Raw genomic sequence first — 22,157 nt, forward strand, 5'->3', positions numbered from 1 at the left:
CTACCGGCCTAATTTCCCCTTATCAAGACTCCACCCTGATCTGTATTAAGTTCTAATACAAAGCAGGGAGTGATGTGTACTCCTGACAGTGGAACTTCTCCATAGGTGTCTTCCCACTTTGTGCATGACTACCATAAAAGAGGTGTAAGAAGAAAAATTAATTGGGCAGATATGTGTACTATAGAACACAGTGAACCATCTACCAATGTTTTTCTGTTTGTTTGTTTCCCTTCAGGAAGTCAAGATTTGGCATACTATTGCTTTGACAACCACTACCTGTTGTCTTCACAGAGATCTCACTGAAGAATAAGCTCAAAGGAATGTTTGTCTCCAGATACCTCTGTTACCTAGCAAATGTTTCAATGACCAGGAAAACATCAGCCACCTTGTGCATGGCCTGCCCTCGGCAGCTGAATTGAACATTCCTTCCTGTTGTTTCTATAGCACTACTGCTGAAGCAGATCCCTTTGTTGGGTAAATGTTCACGAAGCCCTTTCCTGAACCAGCTCCGGAGGCTTAGGCCTCTTGGAACCTGTGACATGGAAGCTCTGGAAGTGGATGATATCAGCCCAGCCTTGGAAGTTACTGAGGATTTCTTTAGTACTTTTGATAGTAAGCTAGAAAAGGCTGTGCAGCAAGCAGAGGTTTATGGGATCCAGGAAGTCCCTGAACTGGTAGGGCACGAGGTCTTCAGCGACATAACAGACAATGGTGCTATGAGAAATGTTGCCTCCCTGGGCAAGGGGGGCATGATTTGGGACCACTGTAAGAGCGGGCTCTTAGAAACCAAAGCTCAAAATGTCTTCCCTGCCAAAGAACAGTTTATGGTCCAGAGAGGGACAGCCCCAGATAATCTTTCCTGGATGGAGCAAAAGGAAGCGTCGACTTTTAATTTTTTCAATATCTGTCAGCGTCGGAAGGACAGACCTCGTTCTGTGAATGACTTGTTGGATGAGACCTCCACTTTCAAGCCAGGACATGCTCGATCAAGGTCAGATATTACCCAAGTGAACTGGCAGGTGGTCCTCAAAACCATGCCTTTGCAGCAGCAGCAGCAGCAGCAGCAGCAGCAGCAGCAGCAGCAGCAGCAGCAGCAGCAGCAGCAGCAGCAGCAGCTGCCATCTCTTCAAGGCCCTCACTTCAACAGGCCATCTTTTCTGTTGCCCTCACCAAGTAAGATGGAAGATGCTCAAGGAAATACTGGTACGTCATTATATCTGACTTCTTTTGAACAAACGTTGATTTTTCCTTTGTCTCTCTTACCTCTGCCTCAGGAGACTGTTGTTCCCAGTATCCACTTTGACCTTGCTCACTTAAGCCTTCTCTTTCATTTATTTTGACACTTTACCTTGCATCTAGTTGACAATCTTATCATCTTTTTAAGGGGTATTTAATGAGAAGATAATTATGGTTAATTCTCCCTTTCTAATTTTATGTGTTAGAAACAGATGATTCTCACAGGTAATGTTCCTTTGAGCATTATTGATCCTGTGAATTCACATCAGTAGATGTTTATTGAGTCCCATGTTAGGCCTATCTTTGTGCTACACTAGATTTGGTGACATGTGAAGATACAATGTCTGCCTGACAGAACTTCTCACCTAACTGGGGGCATCAGACACTAAAGACTCATGAAGATTCTCAGTAATGAGAGACAGTAGTAGATTAATTGAAATGTTTGAGAGGGTACTTCTGGCAGAGGAAAGAGAAGACACTGCATAGTAGGCTACTTAGGAAGGAATTATGAGAGCACAGAGAACTTGGGCAGCATCTTGAAGGACAGTAAAATTAAAAAAGAAGCCAGGCATAGTTGTGCATGCTTGTAATCCCAGTACTTTAGGAGGCTGAAATAGGAAGATTGCAGGTTTGAGGACAGCCTCAGCAAGTAGTGTGACTCTCATCAAGACCCTTTTTCTTTTTTTTTCTTTTTTGTGGGTCTGGGGATGGAACGTAGGGACATTCAACCTCTGAGCTACACCCCCTGCCCTATATTTTAGTCTTAATTTTGAAACAGGATCTTGTTAAGTTGCAGTGGACCTCACTGAGTAGCTGAGGCCGGGAACCACAATCCTCCAGTCTCAGCCTCCCAAATGCTGGGATTATAAGTGTGTGCCACCATGCCTGGCTTGAGATTGAATGCCTCTAGGTTTAATCTCCATCACACCAAAAATATATAAATAAATTTCAGAAAGATGGTTGTGGGAGGTGAGAGTCAGGCGTGTAGTGTGAAGAAAGCTGAGGAGGAGGGGTGCAGCTCAGTAGTGGAGGGATTTCCTAGAGCACATGAAGCCCTGGGTTCAGTTCTCAGGACTGTGAGGAAAGAAGGGGAGGGGAGTGAGAAGTGGAGAGTATAGCAATCCCATAGCCAGTGGTGGCTGGAAATGGTAGAAGAAGATGGTTAGGTGCTCACGGTAGAGTACCTTGAATTTCATTTCTCCTCACATTTTATGCATATGCCTGTGCACATGTATGTATAAAACTCATGTAAATCTGGGCATGGCGGCACACAGCTGTAATCCCAGTACTTTAGAGGCTGAGACAAGAGGATCTCACACACACACACACACACACACACACACACACACATACACACACACACCCTCATGTAGCTACACATGTACTTCTCTTCTGTGAGATACAACAAGCCATCTCTCCATTTCCTCCAGCATTTTCCTTCAAGACAACTTCATTCTTACCGGCTGCAATTTTTTTTTTTTTTTCGGTTTTGAGGATTAAACCTAGAGGCATTCTACCACCAAGCTACACTCCCAGCCCTAGTTTCTTTTATTTTCTATTCTGAAACAGGGTATGGCTAGGTTGAGAGTCTCACTACTTGCTGAGGTTGTCCTCGAACCTGTGATCCTCCTGTTTCACCCTCCCAAGTACTGAGATTACAGTCATGCACCCCCCCATGCCCAGCTCAAGCTACCAATTTTTATTACTGATGATTCTTCAATCCATGCTCAGTTCTTAATTTAGACAGCTTCTCCTCAATTAACTTTTTATTTTTGGATTTCACGTTATTTTGTACTTCCATCTCTACTGTTTCATTGTAGTTCACTGATAGATTTTACATTTTGTTTTTTTTTTGGTGGTGGTACTGGGGGTGGAACTCAGGGGCTTTCTACCTCCTGGCTATACTCCCAGACCTATTTTATATTTTATTTGGAAACAGGGTCTCACTGAGTTGCCGAGAGCCTCACTAAGTAGCTGAGGCTGGCTTCGAACCTGTGCGATCCTCCTGTCTCAGCCTCCCAAGTGCTGGGATTACAGGCGTGCGCCACCACGCCCAGCTAGATTTAACATTTTAATAAATAAAATCAGTCCATAAGTACCACCGAGTCAAGGATATAATTTGATATGTATACTAAGGAAATGCAGTGTTTTTATCTTTGAGGTGTCACATTTCCACATAAAGTTCAAATCCATTCTCTTAAAAGTAATCCCCCCCCATTCAGATTCATGACTCGTAGTTTCTTGTCTTTTCTCCTAGACTCTCCCAAGTCTTCTGTGACAACTGACCAAGACTGGTGACCATGGGAGTAAAAGGAAAGGACATTGTAGAGCAAGGATATGGTGACTGAGTAGATATTGGAGGACAAACAAGAGGCTCTGACCCTGTGCCTGGCAGAATAGTGGCTTTGCCTTTGAGCTATTTGAGTGCATACTGAAGGTGTGCTCTTTGATTTACAACTTCCAAGTTGAGCGTGGTGGCGCATGCCTATAGTGCTAGTACCTGGGAGGCTGCTGAGACAGGAGGATCTCAGGTGTGAGACCAGCCTTAGCAACTTAGTGAGACCCTGTTTCAAAACAAAAAAATAAAATAGGGCTGAGAGTGTATCTCAGAGGTAGAATGCCCCTCGGTAGAATCCTTAGTAACACACACACACACACACACACACACACACAAAAAAAAAAAAAAAGTAAAAAACAAACAAATAACCTCAGTTTTTTTTTCTTGGATGCACATAAAGTTTTATCACTAAATCACCTAACACTTCTAAATCCCTAGCATAAACTAAACTGGGCATGGTTCATGCTTGTAATCCCAGTACTTGGGTAGCTGAGATAGGAAGATCATAGATTCGAGGACAGCCTCAGCAATTTAGTGAGGCCATCTGCAACTTAATGAGACCCTGTTTCAAAAGCAGAAAAATAATATAGTGCTAGGAGTGTAGCTCAGAGGTAGAATGCCCTTGGGTTCAATTATCAGTACCACACACACACACAAAAGGGAGCTAGAAAGGAAAATCCCTAATATAATTTAAGATAATATCATATTTCCAAGTTTATTTTTCCTATTAATTATATCAACATATAAAGTCAATATTATATTAATATTGATATATTGTTTATATTGTTATTTATTATATTAATTTATGTTGAACTAAGTACTGAGTCTTGAAAAGTAATCTGTAACAAATGGCCTTTGCAGGTATTGATATAGTACATTCTGGCCACCTCTCGGTCATCCATGAGATAGATGTCCTAGAGGACTTAGCGTACTTGGGCAAGGCATGCCAAGCTTCTGACACCTTTGTGTGCGTGTGTGTGTGGGGGAGGTACTGGGGATTGAACCAAGGGACATTCTGATCATTCTACCTCTGAGCTATAGCCCAGCCCTATTTTATTTTTATTTTGAAACAGGGTCTCTCTAGGTTGATGAGAGTCTCACTACTTGCTGAGTCTGTCCTTGAACCTGCAGTCCTTCCTGTCTCGGCCTCCCAAGTACTGGGATTACAGACCTGCACTACCATGTAGGACTCCTAACACCTTTTCTTTCCGGGATGCTCTGGTGAGTGGGCAGGACAAGTCATGTTTTTGTTGCTCAGCAGGTACAGGGCAAGGACAAGCAATGGTCACTCCCTCTTTTTCTGGGACTAGAGAAGAGTTCGAGTCATGGACAATCCTGTACTCTAATGACCGTAACTCATAAGCACTTGAGGAGAGGCGTGCCAACATTCAAGCGCGTACTAGTCAGAATCAGCCAAGATCATTGAGTAAAGTCTACTTCAGAACCTTCACAATTAGCCATCCTGGTGGATGCTTGTTCTAGGGAATATACCAAACAGAGGGAGGCAGTGTAGTATGTTGGCAAGCTCGGGGGAGGAGGACCCAGCAGAGCCGGGGTCAGGCCAGAGCTACAGACTTGCACATCCCACTGCCTGGTGAGCATCTCAAATTCAGAGTGTCCTCAAATGACCCACAATGCTGGCATCTGTTCTAAGAGTTAACATGCTTTAATGAGAGGTCGGGAACTCCTCAGAAGAAATCAAACGTAGTTAAGTAGGTTTCTTTCGATGAGGTCAACTTGGTTTTGTTTCTAGCCCTGTCATTCTCTTATGGGATCTCTTACTGCATGGTTGATGTTAGGTGTTTTGTGGTACTGGGAATTGAACACAGGGACAGCCTACCTCTGTACTACATCCTGGCCCTGTTTTATTTTACTTTTTAATTTTGAAAGAGGGTCTCACTAAGTTTCTGAGGGCCTCACTAAATTGTTGAGACTGGCTTCAAACCTGCAATCCTCCTGTGTCAGCCTCCCAAGTACTGGGATTATAGGCCTGTGCCACCAGCCCTGGCTTTACGTCAGGCTTTTGCCACTGTTGTTTGGCTAGCTCTTCTACTTTCACCTTGACTAGCTTAAAGACTTAGAGGAGGTGGTTCTTCACCTTTTTGTCCACCCCTTCCTCTTGTAGCCTGCATCATTCCCTCTCCTATAACAAGAAATTCAAAGGTCTTCATCTGGTAGGACCTCAGTGTCTTCTGCCTCAATTGGGGATAAGTGATGGGCCCCTGAGCTTTACTGAGGTCAATGCTGCTTTGGGAACAAAGCAAGTTGGTTCTGGTATGACGAGGGTGGTGTGTAGCTGGGATATAGTAGCAGCTGATATGCTGATAGGCAAGTCTATGAAAGAAAAAAAAGCCTTCTGGCCAAACAGCATATTGGCTAAAAGCACTGACTCTAAACCTAGTCTGTTAGAGTTTCAAACCTTGTTCTAGTCCTCACTAGCCAGGTAACATAGGACATGTTTGTTAATCTTTCTTTGGCTCCATTTTCCCCCCTATAAAATGTGGGATAATAGTTCTTACCTCAGTTTCTTGTGATCATTCAATAGGTTAATAAAGGAAAAACTGAGGTACACCAAAGCAACCTAAGTGAGGATTGTTTCCCACATTTAACATACTGAAACACGTGGGCCACGCAGAGGGTCCAGGGAGTCCTCAGGAGGGACAGTGGAGCTGCCTTTCACCCTCTTGAATGTTAGCCATGCAGGGAGCTGAACCCACTCCGTGGTCTGGAAGCAGAGTCAGGGCTGGAGGGTTCGCCCCTTCATTTGGCTGTCTTAAAAGCCTGTGAATTTTGTTGTTGTTGTTGTTTTGTTTTGTTTTGTTTTGTTTTGTTTTTGGTGGTACTGAGGTTCCTGGCAACCCTTCTACCTCCAGGCTTCACTCCCAGACCTACTTTTATATTTTTATTTGGAAACAGGGTCTCTTAAGCCAGCGAGGCTGGCTTCGAACCAGCATGATCCTCCTGTCTCCACCTCCCAAGCGTGGGGATTACAAGCATGCGCCACCATGCCTGGCTGAAGCCTGTGAATTTACTGGAAGCCGCGCTGCCTCAGGCACGGGAAGACCTGCCTGTGCTAGGGAATGGAGAGCCCTGTCAAGGGGTTTTAGTAAGCTGGGCACTGGCCTATAATCACAGTACTTGGGAGGCTGAGACAGGATTACAGGTTCAAGGACAGTTTCAGCAAATAGTGAGACACTCATCAACCTAGCGAGACTCTTAGGGCTGGGGATGTAGCTGGGAGATAGAATGTCCCTGTGTTCAATCCCCAGTACCTCACACAAAAAGAGGGGGGTCTTAGTAGGCGATGAGTTATGACTTGACTCCAGCTTAATGAATACCATCTACATTATCTGAGAAAATGGATCCTAATCTCAGAGGGTTAGGTCATAAAGTGATAGGAAGGCGTAAGCCTCAGGCATGGTGGCTGGAGAGGCAGTTATTTCTAAAGAGCCTGCAGGTAGGTTGCAGAGACTAAAGCTTCCTTAGGGTTAGCTCCTGTCCTTGCTGCCATCCCAGACTACCATGCCCTGGGAACTAGCCTGAGGGAGGGCCCTGACCCCACACCAAGATGGCTGATTTCTGACCCTAGTGCTAATAGTTCTGTAAAGACATACCCTTGACATACCTACTCCTCTTCTCGTCTACATCACTGTCAGACTATTCTTGCTCATTGAATAACGATGGAACTTTAGGCACTGAGAATTGTCCCATAGGATAAAGAAGACAGAATCTTAGCATTAAAGAATTACAGTAGAACTAAAAACATATCTTAAGGTAAGAATATAAGAAATTGTGGGTGTTAGATATGTTTACGTGTATTTGAAAAATAGGTTAAAACACACACACACACACACACACACACACACACACACACACACATTTATTTCCACAAATGAAGACATATGGTAGAGGAAGGTGAGGCTATATGGTAAGAATTCTCAAGTAGGAGTCAAAAGTCTCTTACCCTAACTCATCGTGTTGGTTTGAAAAAACACTTACTGTGTGTTGCCTTTGGCTTACAAACCTACTGAAGCAGATTAGATGATCTCTGCAGGCCTTCCCAGCTCTAAAACTGTATTCTCATTCTCAGATGTATTCAAACTGACCCTGACTCATGGTTGTATGGGAGCTAATTACTGTAGTCAGATCTGTAATGAAAGGTCGTGATGGAAACACAGGCATGCAGAAATTACTTAACACCAGAAGATTTTTGTGTGCCTTATAACTACTTCTGGATGAACCACAGTGGCAATTTTAAAAATAAAAATGTTTAAAAGACATCTTTCGCATTAGCTGTAGAGCTCTGAAACTCAACAAACTGCTAGAATCTAACTTCCTTTTCCCTCCCTCGCTGTGTTCACATTTTCATCAGCTTGGCAAGGGCAGTGGTCCACTGGGCTTTTGTTTCCATAGGTTTCTCTCTCTGGTGACCTGGTACCATTCCTATGCTTGTATTTTCTTGTTCTGAGTACTTTAGGAGAAGGTCTCAAGCAGAGATTTTCTTTAGGGCTAGAAAAACCATGGCAGTATAGTTTCTTTATCCTGGGCTTTATGTTACTCTGTTTCGGTTTCTTTTTTCCCCATCTTTCACTTAAAAAAAAAAAAAGCCAAATTTGGGACTTATACTAAAATGACTGCTTTTTCAATTAGGATGCTTCTCAAAAGCCTTGGAACCAGTAGAGGTGGGAATATTCCTGCGGGCTTAGAATAAGTGAGGTCACCAGGACATGGTCTCTTGCTGAATTTATGATTCACCTTCAACAAGATTAGTCAGTACAAAGAAGTTGCTAAAATAGGTCATAGAAAGTTGATTTTATGTGGTCATAAGGTTTTCATTGGTTATATTATTGAATGTTGGCCTGTGGCAGCTATTTGGAAACCCAATATGCCTCATCTATAGCCTGTACTCTGATTCCTAATACTTTTATATGGGAAACATAAAAATGGAGTGTCTGATGTTCTTTGTGGTTGTTCTTTTAATGTGTTTTATCTTTTTTTGGCTAAGGAAAATTATGGTTACTCATTTTACAAACTGCTAGAATTATCTTTCTAGAACACCAATCTTTCATGCTATTCTGTTCTTAAAAATGAGCCATGGCTCCCCGTTACTTACAAAATTCAATGTGAACTTCATAAAGCCTTCAGGTATCTTCCCAGCCTTATTGCTTGCACCTTCTAACACCTTGACCTTTCTTGCCATTTTTAATATGCTGTGTGCTTTCAAGTTCTTGGGCCTTTGCACATGCTCTCTTCATCCCAGAATACTGTCTCTGCCCTTTGCACTTCCCAAGAATCTTCTATTATCTTTCAAGGACCAATTCAAATGCCACATCCTCTCTGAGACCTTCTCATTTTTTCACAATTAATATCCTTACCCCTTTCCCTTTACGTATTCCAAGCACATTTTATTCTGTTGTACATTAATTATCTATCCATCTCCCACACTAGATTGGAGTCCTTTGAAGATATGAACCATATTATAGAAGACTTTGTACTGTACCAAATGTAAGCATACAGAAGGTTGAATTTTATCTATTCATGCTTAGAAAATAAGGACAGAGTAGTTATGTTTTGTTGTTTTCAAAGTAGAAAAACTTCTGTTTTCCCTTTTCTTACCTAAAGCTTGTGTTAAGTTGAAAAAAGTTTGTTATTCCAAGTGTAGTGGTATACACTTGTAATCCCAGTATTTGGGAGGCTGAGACAGGAGGATCCCAGGTTCGAGGACAGTCTCAGCAAGTAGTGAGATACTCATCAATTTAGAGAGACACTGTTTCCAAATAAAATAAATAATAGAATAGAGTCAGGGGTGTAGCTTGGAGGTAGAATGCTCTTCAGTTTAATCTCCAGTGCCACAAAGGAAGGAAGAAAGGAAGGAAGGAAGGAAGGAAAGAAGGAAGGAAGGAAGGAAGGAAGGAAGGAAGGAAGGAAGGAAGGAAGGAAGGGGAGGGCAAGCTGGGCATGGTTGCGCACACTTGTAATCCCAGCACTTGGGAGGCTGAGACAGGAGCATGTGGGTTAGCAGACAGCCTCAGCTGCTGCTTAGTGAGGCCCTTTGCAACTTAATGAGACCCTGTTTCAAAATAAAGAATAAAAAATAGGGCTGAGAACAGGGCGTGATGGTGCACGCTTGTAATTCCAGCATTCTGGAGGCTGAGACTGGAGGATCGCGGTTTGCGGACAGCTTCAGCTACTTAGTGAGGCCCTCTGCAACTCAGTGAGACCCGGTTTCAAAATAAAGAATAAAAAAATAGGGCAGAGGATGTAGCTCAGAGGTAGAATGCCCCTGAGTTCCATCCCCATACCCACACACACAAAAAAAAATAGGGCTGGGAGTATATCTTGGAGGTAGATTGCCCCTGGGTTCCATCTCCAGTACCATGAAAAGAAAAGAAAAGGAAGGAAAGAAAGGTTGTTATTATACTCTCAGTAAGTGCTGTCATTTATCTGGGCATGAAGTTCAGTGGAAGAGTATGTGCCAAGACCTGGGTTCAATCCCCAACACTGAAAAAAAAAAAAAAGACATCATTTAACAGGAGTTAACTGTACACATAGCCAGGTGCTAATAAGTATTCATTCATTATCTTATCTAATATGCATAATAATAGTTTATTTCACAAGAGTTAACTTTGCTTATTAGCACCTGAGTGATAGTAAGTATCTATTCATTCTCTTATTTAAAATGCGTAGTAGTTTAACATGATAGGTGATATTGTCCTGCTTCTACAATGAGAGACTGAGGTTTAGAAAGTTGAACTCATCCAAGGCCATACAGCAAGTATGTGGTAGGGCTAGAATCACAAGGCAGCCCAGCTCCAGAGAAGGCACATAACTGCTCTATATAAACTGTTCTCAAACTCAAGGACATTTGGGGTTCATTCCTTCCAACACAAATAAAACACAGTCTGATCTCCATTGAAAGTCTGGAGATCAGAGTTTCACTGTCAACCTGTCTACTTTGTAGTATAACCTTGACTAAGTTACTTTGTTTTCTGGAGACTCCTTCTCAATCTCTTACATCAGTTAGAATGCTTTTAGAAGCAAATGATGGACTACTCAACTAAAAGGTAGTAAGACACTGCTGTCTTATTTTTCATCTGCCTAACAGCTGTTGAACAGTTAGTGAGTGTCAAGTGTTGTATACACAGCAAACACTTAACATGAACCCAGAGGTGGTGTTCACAGCGTCAGGTCATCAAAGACATGGGCTTTCTGTTTCCTCTGCTCCTCTCAATGTATTGGTGATGTCTCTTCTCTTCCCTCATTGGTATAAAGTGGCTCCAGCAGCCACAAGGCTCATTTCCTTTTATTTCAGCAGCCAAAGTCAGGAAGGGGAAGTAGGACATCTCCTCTGGGTCTTTTTTTCAGAGGCCCCAGTTGTACCTGTTCAGTTTCAGAACTGGGCTCCATTCCTACCCCCAAGGTAATTTCCAGCAAAGGAAAATAGGAATACTGTGATTGGCTCAAACCAATTATAATCCTTCCCATGGGGCAAAGGAGAGGCCATCTCCCCTGAGCATATGACTACCAAACTTGAACAAAATTAGGGTTCTTTTGGCAAATGCAACTGACAGGTTCTGCCCCAGGGGAATTAGGTTGGTGGGATTTCCAGGGTCCCGCTGGCTCTAAGTGTCTTGATCCTGCAGGTTGCACAAAGATAGACCAATGGGATGCCACTTAGCTTAAAATCTGGAGTCTAGGTTTGGAAAATTCTTTGATATTTAATTCCTCTAGGTTAGAGAAATAGAGTGAAAAGCTTACCATGGCAAAGAAAATAGTTTGAAACTTCATGTTTGGAATAGTTTACTGGGTCAAAACTTATTATAAAGGCAAAGGTTTCCCTAGAAGGCAGAAACCCTCTACTTTAAAAATGTAGGGTTTGGCCGGGCATGGTGGCACACGCTTTTACTCCCCATGCTTGGGAGGCTGAGACAGGAGGATCGTGCAGGTTCGAAGCCAGCCTCAGCTGGTTTAAGAGATCCTGTTTCCAAATAAAATATAAAATAGGTCTGGGAGTGTAGCCCGGAGGTAGAAGACCCCTGGGTTCCATTCCCAGTACCACAAAAATAAATAAATAAATAAAAATTTAGGGTTTGTGATTTCCTAATCAGATTCACACTTGAAAAGAGAAATTGACCAGGACTATATTATGACCAATATTTCCTATAGCAAAGAACTTGGATATAAAACATCTCTAATTTGGTGTATCTAGCTAATAAGTAGCTAGATATGTTACAAGTCTATTTCGCTAACACCTACACAGATAAGCTGCCTTTTCCTCTAGGTTTATGAAGGGAAAAATGAATGTGATATCTTCTTTTTACCATAAAGAAAGGTCACCAAAGTGGCCATAGAAGGGATATTGAACTTAGTTTGTTTCTGACAGAATAAGATTATTAAGAAATATCTGTGGGAAGCTAACAAAATTATGTTATGTACATGTATAAATATGTAATGAGCCCAACTATTATATAATGTACCAATAAAAGTTCTTTTAAAAATACCTGTGGAATAACATCTGTGTACTATGCTGACCAGCACTGTACTAAGGCCTATGGGGGCATATTTATTTAAATATTTATTTATTTTATGGTACTGGGGGTTGAACCCAGGGGCATTGTACCTCTGAGTTACACCTCTAGTCCTATTTTTTTTTTAAACAGGGTCTTGCTGAGTTACTGAGAGCTCACTAAGTTGCTGAGGCTGGCCTTGAATCTGTGATCCTCCTGTTTCAGCCTCTTGCCACATCTGGCAAGGAGCATATTTAAAACATACACGACACAGTCTCCCTTAGGTTCCCAGTAGAGCCCTTTTCTTCATATTCTTTGCTAAGGACATTTGTGGCACTATCAAGATTAATGTGTATCTTGTTAACTTCACTTCTTTCCTGTGCCTGTAATAAGGAGAACAAAGACGTAAAATTAGTTAAAAGTATTTTTCTGGTTTAAGCATAACTGTCTACTGTAACATGAAACAGACTTGGAAACTGTTTTATCAACTAAAATGCAAAGAAAAGGGCAATGATTGTGTTGTAGAATGCCAGAGACGTCTTCATTGAGGAAAGGCTTCAGCTGGGCTTTAAGGGTTGAGCCCAAAGTCAAGGTGGAGGGAACATGGCGTGTGGAAAGTGGTCAGGTCGCTGGCCTGGAACAAGGGTACGTTTTGGAGAGTAGTGGGCTGAGGTTATGCAGGATATTCAAAACCAGACAAATGCACTTAATGTATTTTGTCAGGAAGTGCTTGAAAATCTCTTGAGAGTCAAGATTAGAAAGGTACTTTGTGAGAATCTGGATTTGGCAGGAGTGAGGGTGGTGCTGAAGTAGCAGGGACCCTCCTTTCACCAGCCTGCGTGTCCATGTAAAGGGGCATCAGTTAGAATGGACTTTCAGCCGCTCTCTGTCTCTGTATATTCTACCCCTGGAAGGAGGAGTGACTCATCGGCAAGCTTAAGAGAAGAACTAGGTAGCTCCTCCCTCACATTGCTTCTGGCCAGCTCCCCCACCTCTCCTGCATGCTCTCTGCCCTTCCTGTGTGTTCCCCCAGGGGCCCTAGGGCCATCAGTGCTGCCTGTGGCTCAGAGGTAAGTTTATATAGTCCGGCACTTCACACTAAACTGCCTCCACCAACAGGCTGTCTCATCTCCGTGTGCTGGCTACCCTCTGTTGATCTCGACTGGCTCAGCACTTGAGTGAGGACAGGACGCTATTTACTGGCTTTCCTTTGGCCCCCACGGTGTGTGGAAAGGACTGGTAGGTGGAAGGATCAGAGTGATGCAAGTAATTAGAAAGCTCTTCTGGTTGTCACGATGTAAAATGATGAGGGCTCAAATTAGAGTGACTGTGCAACAAGGAAAAGTGGTGATTGAGAAAAGCAAAAGGGTTCTAATAGGACAGATGGAGTATATGTTGGTGAAGGAAAAAGAAAGGCTCACCATTTAGATCGCCCTTTGCCCTCTGCCTTCTCTGAATAACCAGGACCATCGTCTCTTCAAGTCATCTCTGACACCATGCTCTCCTTGAGACTCTCAGGGACTTCCCAGCCAGGAGTCCTCTCTTGCTTCTTTGAGGTTCTGAGCCTTTAGTTGTGCATGGCAGAGGCTCTGAGCGCTCTTAACACGTGTTACAGACACCTTGGGACACATCTTTTTCTCCCCTCTTGAGCTTTAGACTCTGTTCACAGGATCTGAGTCTGATTTATTTGATATATCCACAGATTTAGTATAGTCCTTTGTTGATACATTAAAAAAAAACTTATGGAGCCACCACTGGCATATGAGGTAAAGGAGATATCACAGTCCCTGTTCTAACCAGGCATTGTGGAGCACCCTGTAATCCCAGTACTTGGGGGGGCTGAGACAGGAGGATTGCATGTTTGAGGACAGCTTCAGCAGGTAGTGAGACTTTCATCAACCTAGCAAGATCTTGTTTCAAAATAAAAATAAAATAGGACTAGAAGTATAGTTTGGAAGCAGAATGCCCCTGAGTTCCATCTCCAGTGACACACACACACACACACACACACACACACACAGTCCCTGTCCTCAGGAGGAGAGACTCCTTTGACAGAGAGGACTGAGAGGGGTTCTTTAACTTGAGTAGTAAGGGTTGGTCTCACTGAGATTGAGCATAGAAAAGGTAGGATCATGTGGACTTTTTTTATTTTTTTAGTAGACACAGTAAATCTTAAGATTTTGTAAAGTAGAGGAAAAGTAGAGGTTAGTATACGGAGAATTGTAAGATGGTCCAGAGGAAAGGATCCTGGAGAAGTAGGGAGGAATTTGGTAGAGAGATTGGAGCTTTTAGCAAGGAGGCAAGAAGTTCCTTCTCTCCATTTGTAAAGACTAAAATAGGATATGTGCATTAAACACATAGTATCAGATATAATTCAAAGGCACTGATCTTAGCCCCATGTAAAGAGGAGGAAACAGGGACTCAGGTGAAGGAATTCGCCCCTGATCCCACAGCTGGTGATGGCAGAATTGGGATTTGGATATAGGCTTTTTGGCTGCAGCAACCGTGTGGCCTTCATCACCAAGCATTTGTGCTGTGAATTGTTTAGCGTGATGAGGAACTGGAGCAGAGTTTGGTGTGTGTAATGCAGCTCCCTACAGTGCACAAAGAAAGAGATGGTTAAATTTAGTGTTTGAGGAAAATTAAGATGGTGTTGAAAAATTGTGATGGTGTTTTGTAGCTATTCAAATAAATAAAAATGCACTATCAGGATTAAAGCTATGTTAGAAGTTAAGCAATAGGCATCTGTGTTTGCCTGGCTTAGCATTTCTGTGTCTTGCTCAAGATTGGTAGGCTTAAATAGAGAATATAGGTGATCCAGGTGATCCAAAATTGTGGTTAAATCAGGCAAGGAAGAGAAGACAAGCTTAGCTGTAACTATCAACTACAGAATCTAGAGAAGGAAAGAGTCCAGTGAAACAAGGAAGATATTGTGAGGGGTGAGGTGGAAGGTCCCGTAATGGAGGCCCTCGTGAGGGCGGAGTGGAAGGTAGGTGAGGGGGTAATGAGCACACGAACAAAGGGTACCAAGTTAGAATTGATAAGTACCTTATGGCCAAAAGTTCCAAAAGCTCTAGGATGTTTCTACTTTGGAAAAGGGAATTGCTCTCTAGAGTCAGAGGGAGTAAGAAATTGTGTTGATGAAGATCCAAACACCAGAGGGCAAATATATAACATATATGTAACCCACCTCAGTGATACCACAGCACTCTTTTCCACTGAGTGTAGATGTGGCCTTAGCATCTTTCTCCATGCAGAGTTCCTGGCAGCCATTAGTAGTCACAAGAGTTGCCCTCTGTGTCTGCTTCAGATAGTGCGGGGGGGGGGGGGTGTTATCTAGGCTGAGGGTGAGGGGGAGCCCAAAGCAGGGCAGCCTGTGTGCAGCGATGTGCAAGAGGCCCCTGAGAGTGAAGTCCCGCTGAAGGAGCGGAGTCCGGAAGCCTTGAGGCTGCTCTACGCGAGGAATGTGCAGCCTGGAAGAGGGAGGCAGCAGGTAGTTGGCCAGCAATTAGGGAGTTCTGCAGCTCTGAGCAAGTCTAACCGCGTTCTTCCACGCTGCAGGCTGTCAGTGTAGAGCTGCAATTCCTAGGCCAGAACCATGAGGTGAAGTTGAACCAAGCGCCATTGTAGTTTGGGAAGCTGGAGATGGTGTCCAGAGGTTAAGAGGCTGGGTGTGGTGGTGCACACTTGTGATCCCAGTACGTGGGAGGCCGAGACAGGAGGATCCCAGGTTCGTGGACAGCCTTAGTGAGGCCCTCCACAACTTAGTGAGACCCTGGTTAATAATAAAAAGAAATAGGGCTGGGGATGTAGCTCAAAGGTAGAATGCCCCTGAGTTCAGTCCCCAGGACTGGGGTGGGGGGGGAGAAGTTAAGAGGCAATAACAGTTGAGTATAAGTCACTGGCACTGGGTATGAGTGCAGAAATACCCAGTTGAAGGAGTATCTTTGTTCTAAAGTGACATTATGGTTTTTCTCGTGTATGTTCTCATATTGGAGTCATTTCCCACGAGCAAACTGTAAGCAGCTTAAGAACTTCCAGCTGGGCACGGTAGTGCACACCTGAAATCCCAGTACTTGGGAGGCTGAGATAGGAGAACTAACAATCGGAGGCTAGCCTAAGATACTTGATGAGAGCCTGAGGAACTTAGCAAGATGCTATTTCACAATTAAAAATAAAAAGGGATGGAATATAGTTTGGAGGTAGAATGGCCCTGGGTTCACTCTCTAGCACCAAAAAAAAATCACCTTTGTGTATCCAGCAAAGCAGATAGATACACCTTTGTGTATCTTGCTTTGTACATAGTTGGTATTCAGTAAAGATCTTGATTCTATCAGGTTATGATGCCCCCTTATCTTTGAGCCCTTCTAATCACTGCAAATCCTGTTTCCTTGATCTTAACATCAGTAAACCTTATGGCTAACTATAGCCTAGACAACTATGGAGAAACAGAGGTGACCAAGGGTGACAGAAGCTGTTCATCTGCTGGACTTGACAGGGAGGCGTCCTGCTGAGGACATGTACGTGCACTGTGAGTCCTCCATCCACCCTTGGCTTTCTTTCACATGGATTAATCTTATTATAAGAACTTAGCTGTTTCTTTTTGGATAATTTTGATTCGTATTATTGCTACCACACAGGCTTTTGAGTTCCTTGAAAACACTGAAATGTTGTTCTTTGTCTTTCATACTGTCGCCTGATCCTCGGACTCCTACTTTTGTGGGTCTTTTGTTGTGTCGACACAGATCACTCAGACTCTTTCGGTAGATTACCTAAATTTTTCATTTATTGTAATCTGAGTCATGATGTTCTTTAGAAAGGCAAATTTTATTAAATAGCCAAAATGAAAACACAAGGCAATTCAATAAATATGTATGTAATGTATTCGAACATACCTAATTATTTTATCTATACATATTTATAGAAAATGCCTTAAAGGTTCATACCAAGGAGTCCACAGTGTAGGCAGGAGGAGTGTGATACTGGGATGTGGAAATTGAAACTTTTTTTTTTCTTTTTATACTTCTTACTGATTTTCAGAATAATTTTATTATAAAATTTATTAAATACTTGATGAATGTGATATGGTATTTTAAATATAAGACAAAAATGTTATGGGTCATAAGCATGGAATAGACATTGAGCCATGGGGTTTCAGAGAAGGATGGTTGTTTTTACATTTATTTATTTATTTATTTATTTATTTATTTATTTATTTATTTATGGGTCTCGGGATGGAACCCAGGGCATTTGACCTCCGAGCTACAACCCTTGCCCTATTTTTTATTCTTTATTTTGAAACAGGGTCTCACCAAGTTGCTGTCCGCAAACTGCGATACTCCGGTCTCAGCCTCCCAAAACGCTGGGATTAAGCATGCGCCACCACGCCTGGCTCGGATGGTTGTTTTTAGCCAGAGGGGATGAAGAAAGGCTTCAGGTACAGATGAGATGTTATAAGAGGCCTCACGTGTGAGGAGAACCTGGATGAACAGAGATGAAGGGAACCAGGCAGAGGACTGATGAGAGAGTGCACAAGGGTAGGGGTGATGAGCAACAGAGAAGAGTCAGGTAACAGCTAGCTGAACCTGGAGCGTTAAGGAGCGCTGGCAAGCCATGGGAAATGGATGAACATTTCAGCAATATTATGGAGGTACACTTGACCAAATAAAAAATGTGGAAAATTAAACAGGAAAAACATACCCGTGTCTTCAATAAACACACGCATGGTGCTGGGGTGAAGCTCTAAATAAAATGTGGCATAATAAAAGTGGAAAAGAAACTGTTGTAGTTCAAAAGATGTGAACATAATTTGAACAGACCATCTGTATTAAAGAAATGTTTTGAGACAACTTGGACAAGTTAGACAGAGATTGGATATTATATAAGGAATTATTAATTTGGGGATGTGTATGTGAAGATAGTATCATATATAGATTTTAAAGTTCTCATTTGTTAGATTAGAGATATATCCTGGGTAAGATGTCTGTGATTTGCTTTCAAACATTCTAGCAAAAAAAAAAAAAAAAGCAACAATAAAAGCAACATAAAAAACAAAAGTTGGAAAGGTATGGGAGAAACAAAACAAGGATGACAGACACTTAATGGTTTTGAGCTGAGCAGTGAGTACCTGATGTTCGTTTTGCCTTTCCCCGTGCTTTTGAGTGTTTGAAACGTTTAAGGCCAAGCTAAAGCTTGTGGAATTTACTGTGTGGCTCCATGAAACCTGTGAAGAGTTTTGGCCTGAGAAGGGCCATGGAAGAGTTAAGAGAGTCCCAGAAAGCTTAGCCTTCTGACAGTTGACGCAGCCAGGAGGGAGGTGGACTAGGCCTCGGTGAAGGAGATTGACCATGAGAATGGAAATGTTTTCTAGAACTGATAGAGGAAATAACAGCAAAAGAGGAACTCTGCGGGGTTGGCAGTACCGAAGTGAAACAGGTGCTCAATCAGGAACATCCCCTCTTCCTCTTCAGGCAGCAGCAATTAATTTCCTGAAACCACCACCCCGGGGACCGTAAGGACAGGAGGAGAAGGCAAAGGGGTTCTCACTGAGGAGAAACTGGACCAAATTTCATACTAGCTAAAGTCAAAACTCATGGGGAAATGGGAGAGTTTGAAAATGGGTCTTTTTTTTGTTTTTGTTTTTGGTGGTACTGGGTTCCTGGAAGCCCTTCTACCTCCGGGCTACACTCCCAGACCTATTTTATATTTTTATTTGGAAACAGGGTCTCTAAAGCCAGCGTGGCTGGCTTCAAACCAGCGCGATCCTCCTGTCTTCGCCTCCCAAGCTCGGGTATTACAAGCGTGTGCCACCACGCCCGGCATGGGTCTTTTTTTTTTAATGAGGAATTTTTCATTATAAAATCCATGCACATTGATTTAGATTGATCATCTTTCTGTTTTTGCTGGGGAAATGGTGAAAATTTTGTTAGCAATATTATCTGGATCACTTGTATTAAGATTGGGATTATATTATTCATTTGTGAAGCGAAACACCTTATTTGTATTTATTTTTAAATATGCCTTTATTGGTGCATTATAGTCTCACATCATAATGTAAGTTATGTTTACAGTGACATACATGCACACAGCACTTGGTGCTCCCCCCCTCCCGTCTCCCCTTCTCTCCCTTCCTAATACAGAGTTCTGAGATTGACATTGGTATTTTCACATATGCACACATAGTTGATGGCAGTAATTCTGTTAATGAGCCTCACTCTTCCCCCTCCCCTTCCCTTAGGCCACCTCCCTGGCTCCACGGAGGTTTCTCCTTCATCATCTGGAGTGCCTGTAGTATCTTCATTACTCCCTAGCTTGGACATATTTGAGAACACATATGACTCTTCACTTTCTGTAACTGGCTGATCTCACTTAACATAATGTTCTTCATGTTCTTCTATTTTTTTAAAATGACAAAGTTATTTTTCTTTATTGCTGAGTAAAATTTCATTGTGTGCATATCCCATAATTTTGTAATCCATTCATCTGTTGATAGACACTTAGGTTGGTTCCATAATTTGGCTATTGTGAATTGTGCTGCTATGAACATGGCTATGCATTAATTACTGTAGCTCTCAAATTTCACCCCTTTGGAAAGATACCCAGGATTGGTATATCCGGATCATATGGTGGATCCCTTTTCAGTTTTCTGAGGAATCTCCACACTGATTTCCATAGTGGCTGTATGAATTTGCAATCCCACCAACAGTGTAGACGTGTTCCAGTTTCCCCACATCCTTGCCAACATTTATTGTTTTTTTTAATTTCTTGTTGATTGTCATTATGATTGGGGTTAAATGGAATCTCAGTATAGTTTTGATTTGCATCTCCCTGACTGCTAATGGTGTTGAACATTTTCATGTATTTATTGGCCATTTGTATCTCTTCTTCCGTGCAATGTCTGTTCAATTTAATTTCCCATTTCCTGATTGGGTTATTTTTTTAGTGTAAAGTTTTTAAGTTCTTTTTGTACATTCTAAATATTAGTCTCTATCAGAGGGATAGCTGGCAAAGATCTTCTTCTATTCTGTAGACTTTCTCTTTAGACTCCTGATGGTCTTCATTGATGAATAGAAACTTCTTAGTTTAATGCTATCCCATGTATTAATTCTTGTTTTAATTTTCTGAACCTTTGGTGTCTTATTGAAGAAGTTTATACTTGTGCTTATATGTTGGAATTTTGGACCCTTGCCGTCCTCTAGTAGCTTCACAGTCTTTCATCTAATTTCTGTTTTTGATCCATCTAAAAGTTGACTCTTGTGCAGGATGAGAGGTAAGGATTTAGTTCCATTTTTCTGTAACTAGATAATAAGTTTTCCCAACAACATTTCTCCACTGTATGTGACTGGCACTTTTGTCAAAAATCAATTGGCTATAAGTGTGTGGATTTGTTTCTGTATCTTCTACTCTGTTCTATGTGTCTCTTTTTGTGCCAACACCACGCTGTTTTTATTACTATAGCTCTGTAGTATAATTTAAAGTATGGAATTGTAGTTCTTATTGCTGAGAATTGCTTTGGCTATTCTGGGTCTTTTGTTTCTCCATATAAAATTTATAACTGATTTTTCTAGGTTTGTGAAGAATGACATTGGTATTTTGATAGGGATTGCATTGACTCTGTGGATGGCTTCTGATAGAATGGTCATTTTGATGATATTTATGCTGCCTATTCAAAAGCAAAGGAGAACTTTCCATCTTCCAAGGTCTTCGTTAATTTCATTCTTTAATGTTTTATAATTTTCATTATAGAGGTTTTTTCCCTCTTTGGTTAGGTTTATTCCTAGGTATTTAATTAGTTTTGAGGTTATTGTGAATTGAATTGTTTTCTGGGTTTCTTTCTCAGTGGACTCATGGTTGGCATATAGAAACGTTACTGATTTTTTTTTAGCTTGATTTTGTATCCCTCTACTCTGCTGGCTTTGTTAATCACTCTAGTAGTCTTTTGGTTGATTTTTTTGGATCTTCTAAATATAGAATCATATCATCTGCAAATAAAAATAGTTTTAATTTTTCTTTACCTATTTGAATTCCTTTGATAGCCATTTCTTGTCTTATTTCTCTGGCAAAAGTCTTGAGGACTATATTGAAACAGAGTGGTGATAGTGGGCATCCTTGTCTTGTTCCTAATTTTAAACTGAAGAAACTAAACACTTTAAAAACTATGAGACAGGAGGATCACAGGTTTGAATCCAGCCTCAGAAACTTAGTGAGACCCTGTTTCAAAAATAAATAAATAAATAAATAAATAAATAAATAAATAAGCCTGGGGTTGTAGCTCAGAGGTAAAATGTCCTGGGTCCTGTCCCTAGTACTACAAAATTAAACAAACATGTGAGGGGGTTACTAAATGAGTTAAAATGACATTGTCCAGAAAACATAACTTTGAACTATGGCAAATTAATTAGTTTAGATTAAATATATAGCATCTGAGTTTTCAGTAGAAAAAAATATGAAAAATAAACTTCAGATCCAACAGAAAGTAGCAGTTGCTAGAAATTAGAGAAGAATAGTAGTCCTTCCTCCCTCTGGATTCAGATAATGAAGACTTCACACAGAAAACATTAGTAAGGTGTGCTGTAAGCTTCCCACCCAAAAAGAACGGAACCCCAGAAAATGGGTTTCTGATCACCTTTGCTTTCTTCTTTTTCAGTCTTATTTTTTAAGAAAGTCCACAAAAAACTATAGCAGTTTCCCATGATTAACACCTTTTCTTTTCTGTCTGTTTTACATACCGTCTAAAGAGGCTGGAGCTGAGGTGCAGGGCAGAGATAAGAAACGTTCCTCAGTGTTGGAACACAACACATTCTTTCACCTTTGTCCTTTGGAAAGTCCCTGGAAGGACTTCTTATTCCCTCCCCCTAAGCTGGCATCTTCCACTCTAGTTTATGCTGTCGGAAAGTGAGGCTTTGGTCAGATTTGCTGCTGGGTTTGGGGCTCAGTTAAAGTCGAACTTCTAACTAATAACTGTGGTAAAAAGCTCTCAGGGATGTAGGAAGAGAAGATGAAAATTTTTTATCTAAAAGCAAGAGAGGTTTTTTTTTTTTTTTTTTTTTTTTACCCAGAGACTTGTAGTTGAGCTG

The 22,157-nt window shown here is 41.7% G+C and overlaps 1 protein-coding gene across 1 annotated transcript in view; it reads left to right on the forward strand.

The window, feature by feature from the left end:
- Positions 1 to 539: 539 nt before the first annotated feature.
- The window catches only part of PLEKHM3 (pleckstrin homology domain containing M3), a gene marked incomplete at both ends in the record, with an annotated part of 178,419 nt that continues 156,801 nt past the window's right edge, over positions 540 to 22,157 (forward strand). Inside the window, one exon of the mRNA XM_080719921.1 lies at positions 540 to 1,203. Coding sequence (XP_080576047.1) covers positions 540 to 1,203 — 664 coding nt within the window. The remainder of the gene's footprint in view (positions 1,204 to 22,157) is intronic.

This window comes from Muscardinus avellanarius (assembly GCF_963383645.1).
Source record: "Muscardinus avellanarius genome assembly, chromosome: 2".
Classification (NCBI taxonomy): Eukaryota; Metazoa; Chordata; class Mammalia; order Rodentia; family Gliridae; genus Muscardinus; species Muscardinus avellanarius.